The sequence below is a fragment of the Acanthamoeba castellanii genome, assembly GCF_000313135.1.
Source record: "Acanthamoeba castellanii str. Neff unplaced genomic scaffold scf7180000084697, whole genome shotgun sequence".
Taxonomy (NCBI): Eukaryota; Discosea; order Longamoebia; family Acanthamoebidae; genus Acanthamoeba; species Acanthamoeba castellanii.
In genome coordinates this window covers 14,047-33,116 of record NW_004457437.1, presented here as the reverse complement: position 1 = coordinate 33,116, position 19,070 = coordinate 14,047, and the positions used below count along the sequence as shown (strand labels likewise).

The 19,070-nt window shown below is 56.9% G+C and overlaps 4 protein-coding genes and 1 pseudogene across 4 annotated transcripts in view; 1 reads left to right on the top strand and 4 right to left on the bottom strand.

The window, feature by feature from the left end:
- Positions 1-212: 212 nt before the first annotated feature.
- Positions 213-1,005, bottom strand: ACA1_128050 (uncharacterized protein; the record flags this gene model as incomplete). The annotated part of the gene is made up of 3 exons (XM_004338915.1): positions 213-587; positions 633-699; positions 932-1,005. 3 exons carry the CDS (start codon positions 1,003-1,005, stop codon positions 213-215), a joined length of 516 nt encoding a protein of 171 aa, XP_004338963.1.
- Positions 1,006-1,496: 491 nt separating this feature from the next.
- ACA1_128040 (MutS domain V domain containing protein) lies at positions 1,497-7,970 on the bottom strand (the record flags this gene model as incomplete). Its single annotated transcript, XM_004338914.1, has 23 exons — positions 1,497-1,811; positions 1,967-2,024; positions 2,254-2,345; positions 2,448-2,538; positions 2,641-2,757; positions 2,967-3,082; positions 3,190-3,339; positions 3,430-3,571; positions 3,696-3,812; positions 3,955-4,019; positions 4,115-4,216; positions 4,341-4,545; positions 4,667-4,779; positions 4,847-4,910; positions 4,987-5,096; positions 5,228-5,434; positions 5,566-5,669; positions 5,783-5,960; positions 6,040-6,152; positions 6,246-6,375; positions 6,511-6,606; positions 6,706-6,921; positions 7,026-7,970. The coding sequence occupies 23 exons, from the start codon at positions 7,968-7,970 to the stop codon at positions 1,497-1,499; spliced, it is 3,846 nt and encodes a 1,281-aa protein (XP_004338962.1).
- A 486-nt stretch (positions 7,971-8,456) lies between these two features.
- ACA1_128030 lies at positions 8,457-12,492 on the top strand (annotated as a pseudogene).
- Positions 12,493-14,663: 2,171 nt separating this feature from the next.
- On the bottom strand, positions 14,664-18,007 carry ACA1_128020 (uncharacterized protein; the record flags this gene model as incomplete). Its single annotated transcript, XM_004338913.1, has 15 exons — positions 14,664-14,688; positions 14,759-14,950; positions 14,991-15,139; positions 15,307-15,414; positions 15,543-15,596; positions 15,770-15,937; positions 16,029-16,087; positions 16,165-16,326; positions 16,479-16,565; positions 16,647-16,748; positions 16,821-16,936; positions 17,073-17,148; positions 17,231-17,329; positions 17,428-17,754; positions 17,971-18,007. The coding sequence occupies 15 exons, from the start codon at positions 18,005-18,007 to the stop codon at positions 14,664-14,666; spliced, it is 1,761 nt and encodes a 586-aa protein (XP_004338961.1).
- Positions 18,008-18,104: 97 nt separating this feature from the next.
- The window catches only part of ACA1_127910 (acetyltransferase, GNAT superfamily protein), a gene marked incomplete at both ends in the record, with an annotated part of 1,323 nt that continues 357 nt past the window's right edge, over positions 18,105-19,070 (bottom strand). Inside the window, 3 exons of the mRNA XM_004338912.1 lie at positions 18,105-18,319; positions 18,390-18,674; positions 18,783-19,035. Of these exons, the coding sequence (XP_004338960.1) occupies positions 18,105-18,319; positions 18,390-18,674; positions 18,783-19,035 (753 nt within the window). The remainder of the gene's footprint in view (positions 18,320-18,389; positions 18,675-18,782; positions 19,036-19,070) is intronic.

Sequence of the window (19,070 nt, the reverse complement as noted above, 5' to 3'; positions counted from 1 at the left end):
GAGCTGGCGTAGTGATGGTGGTGATGGTGGTGATGATGGTGGTGGTGATGGGCGAGATGATGCTCTCCGCCCACCTCACTGCCGGGGGGCGATCATCGTCTTTGAAGGGCGGTGGTCGCGTTGGAGGTGCGGGAGGAGGTAATGGCCGTGGCTGGTGTGATCGATCGCCGGCCTGGGCTTGTAGGGGCTGCAGTGGCCAGGGTACCGGCGGCTCACAGAAGCACAGCGGCGTGGCCGCTGCCAAATTCGCGGCTGGCATAGGGCACCGCGCCGGATGTCAGCGGCAACTTCAACGCCTGGGTCTGGATCGGAGATGATGGAATAATTGATGTGGAGAAAGATGTAGATGTGGAGGTAGATGTAGTGGTAGATGTGGATGTCGACGTGGATGTTGTGTTCTGTTGCTGATCATCATCTTCTACGTGGTCGGGCTCGGGCTCGGGCTCGGCCTTGACGATGGGTCGCTGCCTGCGGGCCAGGCCGACGTAGTGCTCCTTGGTGGAGCCGCGGGCGCCGCGCCTGACGGTGACGACGTCGGGGAAGGCGCGCTTGACCATCTTGCCCAGCACGGCCCGCGAGAGGAGCACCTGGAGATTGGCCCGCGCGCACATGTCGGTGTAGTCCTCGTAGACCGACGCCTTGCTGGTCCCCGAGTTTACCACATCGCCCCCCGGCTGATGCTCAAACTTCTCGTGCAACCTGTACGCATATGCGCACACATTGACGTATATGGGTCAGATATGATGTGATGTTCCACTGTGACAAACTACATCACACCATATATCAAGTCACACCATATCTGGTCATCCCATCTCGCAATCAACTTGATGATTGAGGCATCACCGACGATCATACGTGGTCGTCAGAGATGATGATTGGCTGACGCTGATACAAGTGTATGTTGTGGGAAGGGTCTGAGAAGGCAACTTACCAGAGGACCACTTGGCAGAGGTGAAGTCGGCGCTCGAAGTGATGCAAGTGATCGCTGGGCGGATGCGGCAGCATCTTCGGCGCGCAGATCGAACGATTGGTCCGTGGATCATAAATCGATCTCTTCTGGTTCAGTTCCGTTGTGCTGTGGTTGCTCTCTGGTGTTGTTGGTTGTCTGGGACCGAATTCTATGACCAGCCGCAGGTGTGGGCGGGACTTGAAGTCAAACCTCCAGTTTCTAAAGATAGCATCTCATTTTCACCCTCTATGGTGCCTCTTTCTCTCCCAGGAAGAGCATACAGGGCTGTGGTGGCGACCATTGCACCGGGGGACAGTGACCACCAGGTGCTTTTGCTGCTGCTGGTGAGCTTCGTATCAGGTTGAAGGAAGAAAAGCGAGAAAACGGAAACACTACCATAGCCCAAGCACCTGGATAAGGTTCCAGCACTGGTCTGGCTATGGTCAACACAGTGTCATCTCCCCTTACGTGCCTGGGCCACAACTCCTTTTTGGGCAAGTGCTCCTCTTTTTGGGTTGATAATAATTTAAGAAAGGTCCTACATGGCTTACGTGGCTTGGGACTTACAAAGCCCCAGCAGGCTGCTGATCTGTGCCATCTTGGTGTGCCAGCTGTTGCTGTTGTTGATGATGGTGGCTTCATCAACTTCCTCCTTCATGCCTTCTTCATGACCTGGCTCCTGCTGCTGCTGCTGCTGACCATCACCGCCACCATCCTCGGTGGCCTTGAGGGCGGAGAGGGCGCGGTAGAGGTCCTTCAGCTTCTGTACGGCGGTGTTGTTCCTCCGCTCGGCCTTCTGCTTCACGCTCTCCTCAAGCTCATGCGACTTCTTCGACGCCACAGCGATTACCTCGCTCGGCAACTGTTACAGCCAACGCACGACACACAACGCACGACACACAACGCACGACACACAAAGGCGGGGGTCAGGTGTTGTGTGTAAGGAGAGCATAGAGAGAGAGAGAGAGAGAGAGAGAGAGAGCGAGCGAGAGGACGTGCCTCGGCGAGTCGAGCGACATTGAGGCCGTAGCTCTTCTTGGCCGCGCCCTCAGTGAGCTTGTACAGGAAGGTGATCCTAAAATTCGACAACCCACAATTCACGCCACACACCAAGAGCGCTTTTTAGTGAACATGCGGCTCGATCACAGCAACCAACAACGAACAAACCACCATCAACAAACAAAAGGCCGACAAACAACAAATAACAAACAACAACAAAGAACACCACCACCATCACCACCACCAACAACAAACTACCAATAGCTTGATTGGGAGGGGGGGCGAAAGATGTGATGGGTTCGTACGTGGTGCTGGGGTCGTCCTCCTTTCGCTCCTTCTCGTGCTCCATGAAGGCCATGTGGTAGTTGCCCACCACGCTCGGGTACACCTCCTCCAACTACCCCACCCCCCCAACCACCACCACAACCACGATTGCCGAGTCAGTCGGGAGCTTTCTTTCAATTTGAATTGAATCAAAGGGGTCCACCAAGGAACGTACCTGCGCGAGTAGCGGGTAGTGGGTTACGAATATGGTGAAGCACCTGATGCTCCGGATGGTGTGGTCCAGCGTGGCGTAGGCAATCGCGACTCTGTGGTCGTGTCGTGTGCGGTGGCGTGTCGTCGTGTGTCGTGTGTCTTGTCGTGAGTCGGGGTCGAGGTCGATGATCAGTTCATGGGAAGAAAGAGGGTACCCGTCGTGGGTGGAGGTGCCGCGGCCCAGTTCGTCCAGAATGACGAGCGAGCGGTCCGTCGCCTTCTGGAGAATGCTCGACGTCTCCTGCAGTTCCACATAGAACGTACTCTGGCCCCTTGTTTCGGCCGAAAACGCGACAGTCAGCAGCACGAATCGTGGCTTGTCCACATATCGCACACGCACACGCACGCACGCACACACCGCACACGCACACACTGCACACACCGCACGCACACACCGCACATGCACACGCACGCACCTGCACACACCGCACACACCGGCACACGCATCACCGCACGCACAGCGGGGGATGAGAAAGGTTACCGTTCGAGGTTGTCGGATGCGCCCATGCGGGTGTGGATGGCATCAACGGGCGACAAGCAGGCGGACTCGGCGGGTACGAACGAGCCGATCTGTGCCATCGCCACGATCAACGCTACCTGAACGACGACACATCAAGTTGTGGCATTCATGAAACTTGCGCGTGTAGTATCGTGTGCTCATGCTCGTGTGCGTGTGCGAGTGCGTGTGCGTGTGCGTGTCGTACCTGTTTGATGTAGGAGGTCTTGCCGCCCATGTTGGGTCCCGTGAGGACCATGCAACGTTGGGCGTCGCTGCGCATGGAGATAGCATTGGGCACGAACGGATCCGTCATCAGGGCCTCCACCACCGGATGGCGCCCGTCCACAATCTCCAACTACACCGCACACACGGCACACACCGCACGCACAGACAGGTTGTGAGCAATCAGGGACCTCTCAGCAACATACGGGCGGTAGGCGGATACCTTTCGGTGCTCGTCATCGCAGATGATCGGTCGGACGTAGCCGGGCCTGCCCTTGGCCAGGGCGGCCAGCGAGTCGAGACAGTCCAGGGCGCCCAGCTTTCGCATCACCTCGTGGAACACGTCGTACTTAGCCTTGAACTCTCTACAGCACACGACCAACCAACGACACGACCAACGACACGACCAACGACACGACCAACGACACGATGAGTGGGCTGTGCACACAAGTGGCGGTGACAAGGGCGTGACTGAGGCTTGGTACGAACCCAAGGAAGGCGTCCCAGGCCTGTTCGGCGGCGATGGTGAGCTTCTCCTTGTTGAGGGCCATCTTCTGCATGAGGCCTACGATCTTGGGCGTCTGGTACCGCCCCAACTTCGTAGTACTGGTCAACACACACACCACACACACACACACACACACACACACACACACACACACACACACACACAACGAAAACCGCAACACACGGTCAGGTCAATGCAAACAATTCATTGAGTGAGACGAGGAGAAAATCATGCACGCACCCGTTGACCAACACCCAGTCCTTGGGGATCGACTTGGCTTTCGCGAGGGTCAGCTCGATCAAATACTGGATAGTCGGGTTGTGTGCGTGTGCGTGTGAGAAAGGCTTGATGAGCAAGCACTGCAGTGATAAAGGTGTTTAGCGAATGTAGGCTCTCTTACCTTGGCGTTGCTCCTGGTCACGTAGTCGAGACTGGGCATGTTGAGCTCGTCTCGCACTTCGGCCAAGTGATCGTGCAGCTTCTTCTTGACGTTCTCAATCTCCTACACGACCACAAAAAAGAAAAGAATGATTAGTTAGGTACGCATGAAATTGATTATTCTATCAAAAATTATTTAAATAATATTCTTTAAATAATAAAACAAATATGAAAAAAGTGAGGCGTACCGAGTGGTACTTGGCGACTTCGGGGAACTGATCCGAGTCGACGAAGAGCTTTCGCTTTTTGCCTGTCTGCGCGGCCTTGGTGGACATGGCGTTGAGGAAGTAGTCCACGTCGTCGCACATGTCCGGGTAGTGCAATAGCGACCTCAGCAGCGTTGACTTGACCTGCTGCTCGAGCGCCGCCCGCGGTGGCGCGCATTTGGATACCCTGAGGTGTGCACGCAGAGAATATGAACAACTCCAGTGTGTGTGGGCGTGCGTGTGTGCGGTGTGTGTGCGTGTGTGCGGTGTGTGCGTGTGTGGTGTGTGCGATGAATGGTGATATGCACTTCTTGAAGGACTGAAGGAGCGACAGGAAGGCTTGCGGTGAGCATCGCTTGTAGTGACACTGGACAAGACCGCGCTCCAGATCGGGCAGCGCCTTCACGACGTCCAACATCAACTACGCAGACACAAATGCCGACCAATCAGAATCATACAAAAAAACGCTCATTATTGAATCAAGGTACCTTGATGGCCGGAGCTGAAGTCTCCATGAGCTCCGCCACAGCGTCCAGACGCTCGTCGATGAACCTGGTGCAGGTTTTGACACGTCAGCAGCGGTTGCATTCCTTCAACCTTAAATTCCTGGGGCTGTGGCAGTCCGTACTTTTTCTCGAGCAGGGGCTGCTGGAGCCACTTGCGCAGCAATCGAGCGCCGAATGCCGTTTGGGTGTGGTTCATCAGCCAATAGAGGCTGCCCTTGTAATGTCCGTTGTCCTACAGAAGAGCACCCAATGTGAGCACAGTGGCGTGTGCGGTATGCGTGGTGTGTGCGTGTGCGTGTGCGGTGTGCGGTGTGCGTGTCGTCGTGAGGCGCGGTAAGTTAAGATATGAAGAGAGCGACGCACTTGGTTGTTGAAGAATTCGAGATTGGTCGCCGTGATGCCGGAGACAGACATCGTCGACGCGCGCGTGAAGTGTCGGAAATTGGAGGTGAGGCGCAGCACGTCCTCCAGCTGACACTTCTCCAGCCGCCCGATCATCATCGAGAGGCAAATGACCACGCCGTTGGGCAGAGCCTCGCCCGAACCGAACTTGACACCGTGGAGCGAGGGCTGCGCGCACGTACACAAGTCTCAGCCCAGGAGCCATTTATTGTTATTATTATCCTTATTATTATTATTATTACATTACCTATATTACCACTATTAAACAAATGAATGCTAATAATTAGAAATATTCGTACTCGCTTCGATGGCGACACGGCGTAGAACTCCATCGCGGTACCGATCGCGCTGTCGTAGTCCCAGAGGTAGTCCTCCAGGTTCTCCACCAGCGTTTTGTTGATGCCTGCCCATGCCCCGACCCTACTGTGAGTGCTGCGCCACACGCACACGACACAGTGCACACGCACACGCCCGCGACGCACGCACCGCACATGACGTACGAAGTGGTGAACGTACCAAGTGTGGCCTCCGAGGGACACAGGCGGTTGAGCAGACGGGTGGTCTGGGGCGTGAGCGTCTGCTGGAGGATAAGCTCGGCCGGCTGCAGGTGCAGGATACGCGTCTCCAGCGCCTCGCGCGCGAAATCGTCGTCAAAGTCGTCGTAGACAATGTCGCCGGTCGACAGTTGGATGGCCTGCGCGTGTCAACGAACACGAGCAACTCAGTCAGCATGCCACGACGACGACGACGACGACGACGACGACGACACGTACCAAAATGCTGAAGTGAACGCTGTCGGTGTTGTCCTCGTTGAGCTGTTCGTACAGGCACATGAGGTAGTTGGGACTCGAGGCCGTGCCGCCCACGGTGGCAATCGTCTCGACGTCTGTGGGCAAGTGGGCGGTGAGCCGCGCCAGTGAGTCGATCAGATGTCAATCAATCGAAAGAGAAAGAAAGAAGCTCTGGCTTGGCCACGCACCTTCGGGGATGTAGGTGGCCTTGGTGTAGATGGCACTCAGCTCGCGGGCGAACGGTCCCGACTTGGTGGCGCCGGCCGCCTTGATCGCTGCCGTTTCGGTCTGCTTGACCAACCCCACCTTGTAGCCTTGCTCCACGAGCCGTCTAGAAAGAAAAATAAATATATTAAAAATGACTACCAGGCCAAACAATTCAAATAAATATACATAATTAGAAAATAAATAACAATAAATGGAAGATATGTGAGGAATGAATGCGGGGAGCACGTGCTTGGTGTGAATGTGCAGCCGGTTGGTGGGGATGCTGGCGTTCATGAAATTGTGCGCCTGGAAGCACGCGATGTGCAGCACCTTGGATGCAATCTGTATAGCACCATCGTCATCACCACCATCATCATCATCATCATCAGCGTCCGTCTACGTCAACGTTGACAATGTTGCGGATCAGGCTGATAGAGGTACCTCGGCGTCCTCGCCGAAGAATCGGCAGCGGTAGCCACACTCGACGATGAGCAGCACGTCGGGATTCTTCTCCTTGACGGCCACGAACTGCTGCTCGAGCGGGGTGTACTTGACGCCGCCGGACTTGCCCGCCGCAGCGGCTGCCCTCGACTTGGACGGCGACTTGGTGGGACTGGTCTGCAGCGCACTGCCGACCGCATTCAGCTTCTTCACGAACTGGGCGTGCACCTGATTGATTGTGGTTGGTCGGTCATTTGTGGTTTGATTGTGGTTGGCTGTTAATAAAAGTTGAAATCATATTCTCAGATGAGCAGCAGTACCTTGGGGTCGGAGGCGAAGACCAGTTCGCCCGACGCCAGCTTCTCGGCACCACCGGCGATGCTCATCAGATCAGCGCCGTCGTTTGCCTCTTCTTCATCATCATCTTCCGCTTCCACCTCCATTTCGGCTTCGTCGTCTTCGTCTTCATCGCGCGCCCTCTTCTTCCCGCTGGTGGCGCTGGACGATGCCGCCTTCTTCGCCTGTGTCTTCGTCTTCGCCGCCGGCGTTGTCGACTTCGACTTCTTCTTTGCTTCTTCTTCGATGTCCATCTCGCCACCGCCGCCGGTCTCGTCGCCATCAGACGCGACCGCGATCTTCCGCCGCTTGGCCGCCCTGGTGGCCACCGCCGGCGCCTTCTTTGTCTTGGCGGCCGAGGCCTTGTTGTTCGCCGTTCGCTTCTTCTTGCCCTTGCCTGCCTTGGGCTCGTCCTCGTCCCCATCACCCTCGTCGCCACCGTCTTCGTCAGCTTCCTCCGGCGGCTCCTCTTCATCCTCGTCCGGCACAAAGTCGTCTTCCGCGTCATCATCATCGTCATCGTCATCGTCTTCCACTTCTTCCACCTCTTCTTCTTCGTCGTCTTCTTCTTCCATCTTCTTCCTCTTGCCACCGCGAGCTGTGGTTGCAGCCTTCTTAGAGCTCGTCGTCGTCTTCTTCTTTGCGGCGGCGGCGGTCCGCTTCCTGGTGCTGACCGCAGGCGACGCGGCCGGCACGGCCTTGGCCTTCTGGCTGCGCGGCGAGCGGCGAGGGGGGCGGGGAGGGGTGGCGAGCACCGCTGACTGGCTGCTGCCGGTCTCATCGTCGGCAGCGGCGGCTGCATCCTGTTCGCGCTTGGGAGATGAGGTGACGAAGGCGGTCAGCAGCGACTGGCGGCGCTTGTTGGGCGGCTCGTAGCCTTGTGGCAGCTTGAGGCGCCTCTGGGCCGGCTTCTTGGCTTCTTGGCTCATCTTATTTGCGTATATCGATTTTAAATTGCTTTTTTCGATTGATTGATGCAAGATTGATGCACGTTCTGGGAAAGGAGAAGGAAGAAGAAATCTAAGCCTCTTTGGACCCAAGGTGGGAGGTGCTGTGGGATGAGTTGTCACTGCCCGCCCCTCTACGTAGATCTTGGCGCCAAAACGTAGAAAAATGTAGCGCGGAGTTGGGGCGGAAAAGAGAAAAAGGTAAGGTAAAAGAGAGAAGGCGAAGGAAAAGAAGGGACTTCAAGGCTGTTGTGACCAGAGAGGCTCGAATTGTCGGTTACTCCCTAAAGGAGAGGTGGTGTGAGCAGAAATTGCCCTTGTCCTTGTTGGTTGTTCTGGTCGAGTGGAGAAACAAAATACAAAGACGAGCCAGCTACAAAAAGCCAGCAGACAGAGAGTTCAGGACTTGTGTTTGTGTGACAGTGAAGGAAGGAGGAGCGGGTGGGCGCGGAGTGCGAGTTTTGGAGAATGAACGACGATGATAGGCAGAAGAGAAGAGAGGAGATCCTGCAGAGGCTTGTCTTGGGCCAGGCGTGCATAAGGGGCTTCCTCCAACGACAGAAGTACCACAAGATGGGTACTTGCTGCTTCCATTCCCTTCTTAATCTCTTCGTCTTCGTTCTTTGCCCCTGCCCAATCTTATAAATCGTGTAGAGAGAGAATATATTTAATTGGAAATCATTTCGATTTCCAATTAAATCACTCTTGTACTTCAAAATCTGCAATTGCTGAGCTACTATAATGCACAGGCCGAGTGTTTCGGCAGGCGATGGTGGCCCGTAATGCAGGCCTACGAGATTTGATCGCGAGCGAGTCCCAGTACACCTCCACCCTACAACACGCCATCAAGGTGCCCCCCCTCCTTCTCATTCCCTCATCAATCTCCCTCTTATGAGATGTCATAATCAAATGCCGCGAGGCTTGTTGCTTGTTTGTTTGTTGCTGGACCCGCATGGCCGTTCTAATCGCTCGTGTGCATGTCCTTCGTGCTGTTGTTGAGTAGTACTACATCCATCCACTGCGACTTGATGGATCAATGCTGCGGCCCCAGGACATGGACACCATTTTCAACTGGGTTGAGAGGTATTCACACGCACCACCGCACACGCACACACGCACACCGTTCATGGTACCATGGTGAGACCGTTGTCACTGATCGTAGTGCGTGTGTGCGTCTCACACCATCTGCTCTCCAACAATTGCAGCATCAACCAGGCGCACACCAATGCATTGGATCAGCTGCGATCACTCTACAATTCACAGTTCCCCTCCATCGAGGGCGTGGGCCACATCGCCGAGATCCTCGTACCCCACACCTTCTCCACAGCGGAGTGCTGCGTCCCTGGGCTTACGTTGTGTGGGGACAGGTGAAAGGGGCCAAGCGATACGCCGAGTACATCTCCAATTCCAAGTACGCGCTCAACCTCTTGGTCAAGTGCCAGCAAGACAACCCCACCTTCGCCAAGTTCATGAAGCAGGTTCGCTTGTTTCCCTCTCCTCCATCATGATGAGAAGTACTTGCATCGCCTGACATTATCCATTATTCATTATTCATTTACAATTCCTTATTATTATTCATTATTCATTATTCGTATTATTCATTATTCGTATTTAAATTAACAATGGCAGACCGAGGAGAGGCTGAGTCAGTCCAAGGGTCCGCAACAGGCCCTCAACATGCCCGCCATCTATGCCCTCATCATCGCTCATCCCGCCCACCTCACCGCCCTGCTCGAGGTATCTCCTCCTTCTCCTCCACTAATCTTTCTCCCATGGCTCCCTCTTTGAATCTTATCTCTTCCTTCTCTTCGTTCTTCTTTCTTCTCTGGTTTCGTTTTCGTTCTTCTTCCAGACGATCACCACGCACACACCGGAGGGGCATCCCGACCACGTGGCCCTGCGCAACTGTCTGTCGGCGATGAAGAGGGCGCTGGTCCAGGTCAAGAAGGCCACCGAGGAGGCCCCGCTCCGCGCCGAGCTGCTGTCGGTGGCGGTGCGGATCAGCGGCTACGACATCCTGTCGGCGGCCAACGGCAGCCAGTCGCCCACCCAGTCGGGGCGAGGGGGCGACCTCACCGCCTCCTCGCCCTCCGTCATCGTCGCGCCGCCCATCTCCCCTTTCCTCCTCGCCCGCCGCAAGTTCGTCCTCGAAGGTTCACCTCACGACCCCTTCCCCCTGCCTCGTTCATTGCTGCTCATCAGCCATGTCGTGTGTGTCGTGTGTGTGTCGTGTGTGTTGTGTGTCGTGTGCAGGTGCGGTGCAGCTGAACGGGCAGGAGCGGTACCTGTTCGTGTTCTCGGACGTGATCATCGCCACCCAGCCGCAGAAGCAGAAGAAGGGCGGCAGCAACAGCAGCAGCATCCTAGGTAGGAATTCCGACGCGGGCCAGACTGCTGGGCTGGGCGAGCGCTTCGTCGGTGGTGCGTTGGACCCCTCCCCATCTCCGCACCATACCTCCCTTTTGCTCACTTTTCGCACCACACGCACACACACACACACACACACAAACGCACAACAGGCGGGGGTAGCGGTATCAACGACACGCGTGGGGCGACGTCGCTCGCGCCTCTCAGCCCCGACGCCAGCGACAAGAAGAGCCGCAAGGCCGCGAAGAAGGCCAAGTCTGACAAGGGCTCTAAGACCAAGGACAAGGGTACTCTTCTTGGAATGCGTGAATGAATGCGTGGAATGTTCGGAATGCTGACGTGGTGGGTGGGTCTGAACTGGTGTGGTTTGTGGACCAGAGCGGGGCAAAGGCAAGGGCAAGGCCCCGAGCGAGATCGAGTACCGGTTCAAGGCCGAGATTCCGCTGAAGGGCGCCACCGTCAGTGCCTCGCCCTCCACGCCTCGAGAACGCGGGCTCACGCAGAGTTTCAGCATCAGCTCCTTCTCGCCACGCTCCTCCATCTCGAGCAAGGAAAAGGTAATCAATGGCCCAATCATCTCCTCCTCGTTGACCTGATCTTAACGTGTGCGGTGTGTGTGCGGTGTGTGCAGGAGGACTTGACGTTCGAGTTGGTCACGGCCAGGGACGAGCGGTACCTGGTGACCCTGGGATCGGCCGACAAGAAGCAAGTATGGCTGAAGGAGATCAAGGACCTTGTCCACCGCCTCAAGCCCAAAGGAGGTGCCACACCACCGCCTCCCCCCGCGTGTGTCGTGCGTGTCGTGTGCCGTGTGTACCGTGTGTGCCGTCTCCTGACGTGTAGTTATGGCGGGACAGTGTTTGGAGTTCCGCTGCTCGAGTTGCTGGTGTCGGAGAAGAAGCGCAAGCTGGGCATCCCCTACATTGTGTTCGCCACCACCAACCACCTCCTCACCCACGGTACGCTTGTCATTCCCCCTTTCTTTCCATGCACCGTCGCACACGCACCACCACCACCACACGCACCTCTGATACCGCACGACACACACGACACACACAACACACACGACACATGTGTAAGTCTCACACTATTGAAATGCTGACGTTCGTGTCTTGTGGCAGCGATTGCGGAGGAGGATCTGTTCACGCAGTCAGCGTCGTCTTCTGGTGTCGAAGACCTCCGCGACGCTTTCGAAGGCCTAAGCAGAGGTGTGTACAGATACCTCCGCCAAGACTCTTTTTTTGTATTAAAATAATGTTAACATTATTTTAATACAAAAATCTAATTCTGTTCTGTCACACAGATTCAGGCGAGATCGACATGACAGGCAAGAATCTGCACAACGTGGCCGACTTGCTCAAATTGTGCGCCCTAACTCTCGAAACCAAGACATATTATTTTCTTTATCTATATCTATATAATTATGTTTTCTGTATATTGTATATTTATGCATTTATGTATCGTGAGCAGGTATTTTAGGGATTTACCGGAGCCGCTGTTCACCTACGACGTGTACGACGACCTCATCAAGCTCAAGGGCACCAAAGAGGATATTGACAAGTACCGGGTACGAGCCAATAGCGCCGCTGACCACACGCACACGCACACGCACACGCACACGCACACGCACACGCACACGCCGGGTGTGTTGATCTCTTCCGTGATGGCGGTTTCGTGTACAGGACGACTTGAAGAAGGTGGTGAGCAGGCTACCGCTCCCCAACCGCACGCTATTGCAGTACCTCATCCACTTCCTCCTCCGCATCAGCTTCTGCAGCGAAGTACGTCACAGCTCCACCCATGACACGCCACGCACGCACACATGGCTAACCGTGGGTGACCTCTATGAACCAAAGCTGAACCGAATGAACTCGGCCACGCTCGCTCTCGTTTTTGGTCCCGAGCTGATCCGCCCTCGCCAGGTGCGGCGCTCAACCACATTGTGTGTCGTGTGTGTCGTGTGTGTGTCGTGTGTGTGTCGTGTGGGTGTGTGGTGTCACGCGTGCGCTCATTTTGTGCTGTTGTGGTGGTTGTCGCGGCGAACCTGCAGGTAACGTTGGAGAGCCATCTGATGTTCGGCAAGATCCAGAAGATCCTGCAGACCCTGATGGACCACTACACCGAAATCTTCTTCTAGAAGGGCAACAACAACAACAACAACAACAACAACAACAAGTGGTTGTCTTGGACTACACGCATGCCCCTACACAACGGCTCACGTGAGTCGCTGTCAGGAATGCACATCATCTGTGTGGTGTGTGTGCTATTTATGTTTATAAACAAAAATTTCAATTGAGGAGGAAGTTGATGCTGCCGCGTAGCGGGGCGGCGGCCGAGGCGTTCGTTGCTGCCGCAGCTTGGCGCATCGGCCCAGACCGCTGTCTGGCGTGCCTGAGACCGCACGCATTGCACAACCTGCGCGCGTGTAGCGAGTCATTATTGGGGCGTGGGGGCGAAACGTAGGGAAATGGGTACGTTGAGGGTCCGGATGTTGATGGAGACTCGATCGGTCGTGGTTTGAAGGTGGAGGAGCAGCGCATCGAGCGCACGCAAGTGGTCGTGGAGCTGGGCCTGTTCGCGGGGAGACAGGTGCATCTTGCGTGTGAGGCGTCTGACTTCGTTGGCCATAGCGCAGATTGGGCTGACTGTCGGCTCAGGGAAACCCGAAGGCAGACCGGGCACATGTGCTAAAAAGGACAATCAGAACGAGACGACGAAGAAAGTGAGAAAGGAACACCTCGCACATTCTTCCTTCCTGATCACACACAGGGATTCCAATTGGCCTTTAGAAGCATTTTCTTAATACACAGGTTATCTACATTCTTGAGATGTTGCCAAACACTCCCGGACAAGCTGGGCGTCTGTCAGTTGAGAAGAAACTGGATGCTGCTTCGAGTTGCTGCCACAGCTGCTGGCGGGGGCACCAGCTGTGGCTTTCCGACCTGCCTCCCCAGCCTCGCGTACCGAATTCCGCACGCATTGCAGAGCCTGTGTTGCACCGCAACATCTTTAAAGATGAAAATATATCCTTACAGATTAAAAATAAACCACCGGCCAATGGTTGTGGGGCACCAGGAAAAAAAAGGCAACCAAAAAGGCGATGAAGGGTACGTTGAAGGGCCTGTGGGGCCTGTGCGCCACTGGCTCGTGAAGCGCGTGTGGCAGTCTTGGCACGCCCGGTCGTGGAACAGGCGCTTGGTTCGTCGCCGCCCGAGGCTGTTGGCGGCGGCCTTCTGCGCCTCTTCTGCAGGCTCGGCCGCGTTGGGAGAAGAGGGCGTGGAGCTGGTGTCCGCGACAGACCTCGCCTTGTCTTCTTCATCGTCGTGGAGAGGAAATGTTTGCGGTCGAGGTTGATGGTGCTGCTGGAGGTGATGTTGTGGAGGCCGTGGTTGTTGTTGAAGTGGATGGTGGCGATGTTGGTGGGGAGGGGCGGTGTTGGTGGTGGTGGTGTGACACAGGAATTGAGGAGGAGCAAACAAATCTGAAGTGGTGGTGACAGGTTGGTTGCGGTGGAGTTGGACCATGTGCGTGTCGAGCAGTCGCAGTTGGAGGTCGAGTTGGGCCTGCTCTGGGGGTGACAGGTGGCCGTGGTTGTGTTGCATCTTGCGCGCTAGGCGGGTCACGCTGTTTGCCAACATCGCCACCTGCTTCAGCCACACGTACAGACCCCCCCCTTTTGAGTGCCAGGCTCTACCGCCTAAAAGAACGTAGGCTGCATTCGCGAAAGAAAGAGCGAAGAGAGAAGAGTGGGGGGGGGGGGGAAGAGGAGAAACTAAACCTGTTGGAGAAGCTGGGCAGTGGCTACTTGGCGGGCCTGGTCAGCACTGCGAGGCGCTATCGGTTGCAGCCTCTGCATCTGGCTCCTGTTTTTCTCTCTGCTTCTGTTGGAGTTGTGTGGTGGCGAGTGTGTGTATAGATTGGAAAGCTCTTGGTGAGGCTCTCTTCAACTGCGCAAGTGGCTCAAGCGGCCCAACTCCGGCCCACTGAGAAAGGAGAAATAGCGCACCGCGAAGCGGAACTTGAAGTTGGTTGGGCGATGTGTGACCAGCCGCGGGCGAAATAAAAAGAGAGCTTGAAATAGATGGAGCCTTGGTGTGGTGCTTTACGCTCTAGCTGAGCTACATGGAGTGACCAACAGTGAGAAGACCGGGGATGTGGAGGATAGCTAAGAGAAACTTGAGAGCCTTGAGCCTTTGTTGCATGGCGATGGTAATACTCCCCATTGGAGCTCTAAGTCCGATTGGCTCACACTTGCGTTGTGTTGTTTCACTTTCAAGTCTCACCGTGCAACAGGTCCACTTTTCTTTTTCACCTCTTTAGTGTCAGGTGGTCTCTGTGTCGGGAATGCCACACAAAGACGTATGCCAGCGTCGACGGTACTCGCCCAGGCGTCAGAGGAGTACTTAGAGCGCAGTCTGTACTCGCGGCCGTGCTCCATAATGCTCTGCGTCGCGAGCAGCAGCCCGACGCCGGCGCGATCACGTCGCGCTCTGTAGGGTCCGCCGAAGTTGACGTGGGTGTTGATCGTGATGCGGCAGCGTTCGAACAGCTGACGCTGGGCTTCGTAGTTGATCCCGCCCTGGTAGTGCACCGCCCTAAGGCGCCGGCGCGATGTTGATGGCCGGCGGGCCGTACAGGTGGAACCGGAAGCCCTCGCGCTCGGCCACGGCGGCCACGGCCAGGATGAGGCCGGTGCGGTTGGCCGTAGACGGAAACGGGTCAAACCGAGCGTAGAGGTCCCGGAGCGGCGGACCCCAGTACCACCTCAGCACCACGTCGGCGAGCTGAATAGACCACCTCTCCCAACCACCATATTGGTTTCTCGTTCGTCGACCATCCACACTTTGATGTTAATCTCACAAAATAGGATTGGATGATTTTATGATCAGGTGTGGTGCGTTAATGATTGGTTGGTTGCGTCTAGGAGGAGGACGGGCAGCTTGTCGCGCACCAGCTCGGCGAACAGCGAGTTGGCCCACGCGAACCATGGTCGCGTGAACTGTGCCGGCCGGTTCGGGTTGAACGATTCGTGCATCACGCCCTTGTCCGCGTCCGTGTTCTGTAGCGACACAACACACGACACACGCACGACACACGACACACGACACACGACACACGACACACGACACGCGATGAGAATGGCTGTAATTGGCGGTCTCTCATAAAATCGAGCGCGCTGGGAGGGACCTCGCAGGTCGCGATGAGTTCGAGGATCTCGCGGGGGTCGGTCGAGGTCAGCGCCTGCATGGTGAGGCCGATGTGCCACACATACCCGCGACGCGTGTGCGGGCTGCCCACCCCCTTGGCCAGTCGACCTAATTAGGTCGCCACCGCACACGCACACGCGCATCGCACACACCCCACGCACGGATCAGCGACGCGAGTGCGAGCAATCAAGTGGCGGAGGTTGGTACGCAACCGGTGTAGAAATAGGGGTTGTCCTTGGACAGCACGAACCGGCGCGTGTTGTCAGCGAGCGCGCCGTCGGGGTCGTGCGGCGAGCGGTAGCCCAGGTAGGGCATCGACAGCAGCGACGGCACGTTGGCGTCGTCCATCAGATTGTACAAGCCCCTGCCGTCCGTCTGGCCCAATCCACACAACAACTCATCAATCCGACGCACACACCACGACACGATACGCGGCACAACGACACACACCACACACACCACACACCTCGTAGGCGTAGATCTTGCCGTGTGTTGGGTGGTTCACGATTGCGTGCTTGTGGATGCCTGGATACGACACAAAACGCTCAGGCGTGAGTTGTGCGTGTGTGTGTGGGTGGGTGTGGCCGAAAGAGATTAAGTACCGTCGTCGATCTGCTGGCGCAGGGCCAGGGCCTCGGCGCTCAGCGCCCCGTTGGCGTAGACCCGCTCGGCGATCTCGGCCAAGTAGCCCAGCGTGACCACGGCGAACATGTTGGACGGCACCAGGAACGGATACTTGCACGCGTCGTCCGACGGCCTGAACCCTAATGGTCGCCCCGAATCATAATCACAGCCTCGACCACACGCACGCACGCGCACGCACACACACACACACACACACACATGCACACGCACGCACCACACATACACACACACGCGCGCACATACACACACGACACACACAACGAAAACGAACCGCTCCAGGTCATGCCCGTGTAGGCGGTATCGGCCCCGATGCCCTGCTGGGGCATTTCCGTGTGGTACTTGTACGGCGACGTCTGCGCTCACGCCCGACGCCGGCCGCGACGTCGCGTCAGCACAGACCAGCGAAACCCTTGGGTGACGATGGGGGGAGGGGGAGTACGTCGGGGTCGTGGTTCTGCTCCAGCTTCTGGCTTCTCCAGATCCAGGTGGAGACCGGCCGGCTTCTTGCGCAGCCACTCGTCATCGAACATCGTCGTGCTTCCTGCACCACCGTCAGCGCGTGTCCAATGACACACACCACACGTTCTACTACGAAACGACGGGAGAGGCGGACCGGTGGCGTTCCAGTACTTGAAGGAGAGGGAGAGGAAGTAGCACAGCGAGTCGACCTCGTACTTCCGCTCCCAGATCTCCTCCGTCTTGCCCACCCGCCGGTCGTTGGCCTTGAGCCTGTCCAATCGCCAACCGTTGTCATCACCAATTGGTCAAATATTATTCGAATTATATGTCCACATCAGTGTGTTTCTGTCCAATATTAATATATAAGAAAAAATGTGCATATAGAGAGGGAATGTGACGAGCGCACCCGTGGAAGGGCTGGTCGCGAAAGGCGTTGGCGTAGGGGTCCAGCAGGATCCGATTGGCTTGCCGCTTGATCAGGCCTGCCCGCCATTCACGCGGTTTGCTCATGAGCCGGTCATCCGCGCACAGCCACACACAATATACGACGCACACGCAACGCACCTTCGATGAGGACCTGGAGGTGGAGGTCGTGGGCGGCCAACGGGATGTAGTGGTTCACCTGCGCTGCCGAGTCGCGCAGCCACATCGCCGGAATGTCTCCTGCCCGCACACCAACAACACACCCGACCTGCTCGTGAGCACACACGACACACGACACACGACACACGACACGACATGGAAGAAGAAAAAGGCGAAACCGGTGAAGACGTGGGTGTGGCCGTTGGGCATGAGGAGGGTGGTGGTCTCGAGCGTGCTCACGAAGCACGCGCGGAAGATGGCTGCCAGCTTGGTGCGCCCGACCGACTCCAGGGCGTGCGCCACGCGCTCCACCTCGCGCTCCACCGCCGCCGGCACCAGGTCCGCCCTCGCCCCGCCATCACCACCGTCGCCCTGCGTTTTTAGGCTGCGTAGTCGCTGCTCTTGTCGCTGAAGCAGGTCGGCGTGGAGTAGCGGCTTCAGCCTCTCCGCCTCGCGCTGTGCAAGGAACAGGCCGCCGAGACGAGATGACGACGTCGCCTCGAGCACTGTGACGACATAAAGATGAAAGATGAAGGATGAAAGATGACAGATTATATTGGTAAAATAAAATAAAATACAATAAGAAAAGGAATGAAGATGGAGAGGGGGGTACTGGTCGGAGGTAAAGGCTGCTTGCGCGGAGGTAAAAGGGAATCTGTGGGGGAGGGTGTGGAGGAAGAGAAGAGCAGGAGCATCAGGCAGTAGTGGAGGCAGGCCCCGACCGCTGCACCCGCCAACAGGGTGCTCCACCATCGCCATCCTGACCGGCCACCAGAGCGCACCAGTGGAAGCATGAGCAGTGCCCAAAACGTAAATAAATACAAATAAAAATTTGATTTCTTTTAATTTATTTTATTTACTCAGCAGAGGGCTGTGTCGGGGCTGCCCCTGGGTCGTTATCGTTGAGCGGCTTGATGAGGCGCATGATGCCGGGGCAGTTGATGACGCGCTGCCACACGGGGCTGGCGATGGACTGGTACTCTTCGAAGCCCTTCTTCTTGTAGGCCAGGATCGCCGGATCGTTGCCCAGGAAGACCGACACCTCCGCCAGCTTGTACCCTCGCTCCTTTCCTGCACGAAGAGCCACTGCGTCAGTTCACGCCACACGCCACACGCCACACGCCACACGCCACACGCGCACCTCGCTGAAGGATTAGGTGCAGGAGCTTGCTGATGAGGCCCAGCTTTCGGAACTCGGGCAGGGTGGTCACCCAGTCGACGACCCAGAGCCGCCGCGAGTCCTTTGTGGTGACTGAGTCGATAGCCTCCCGCTTCTCGAGCATGCGCTCGAACTGGTCCCGCGTCCAGCCGCGCCTCTTCAGCGCGTCCCACATCGTGTCGAGGTAGCCTTGCGTGGACTTCGTGTCCGACCCATACCCCGCAAGCGCGGCGGCCGGCGTGCCGTTCACCTCTGCGACGAGGAACCCTGTGGGTCGCGTCGTGTTGCGCGTGCGTGTCGTGTTGTGCGTGTTGCGTGTCGTGCGGTTAGAGGCTGGATGAACAGTGGAAGGAGCGAGGAGAGGAGGAGGGTCACCATCCCAGCAGCAGACGCTGCCGGCGTCGGGGCTGCAGTCGGCCATGTCGGCGAGGAGGGCAAGGCGCTCGTCGTCGGAGAAGGTGGGGAAGTAGATGTCGTAGACGCCCTTGTCCAGATGCGAGCGCGAGGCCTGCAGCATCACTTGCGACAGGAAGCGCGCGTCGGCTCGTCGCGCATCTCGGATGGTGACGTGCCTTGTTGCCGCGGTCTCGGGGGCGGAGGTGCTACAGGACGACGTAGTGGCACTTCTCTGCTGTCGCTGCCCTCCATCGTTTGATCGCACTA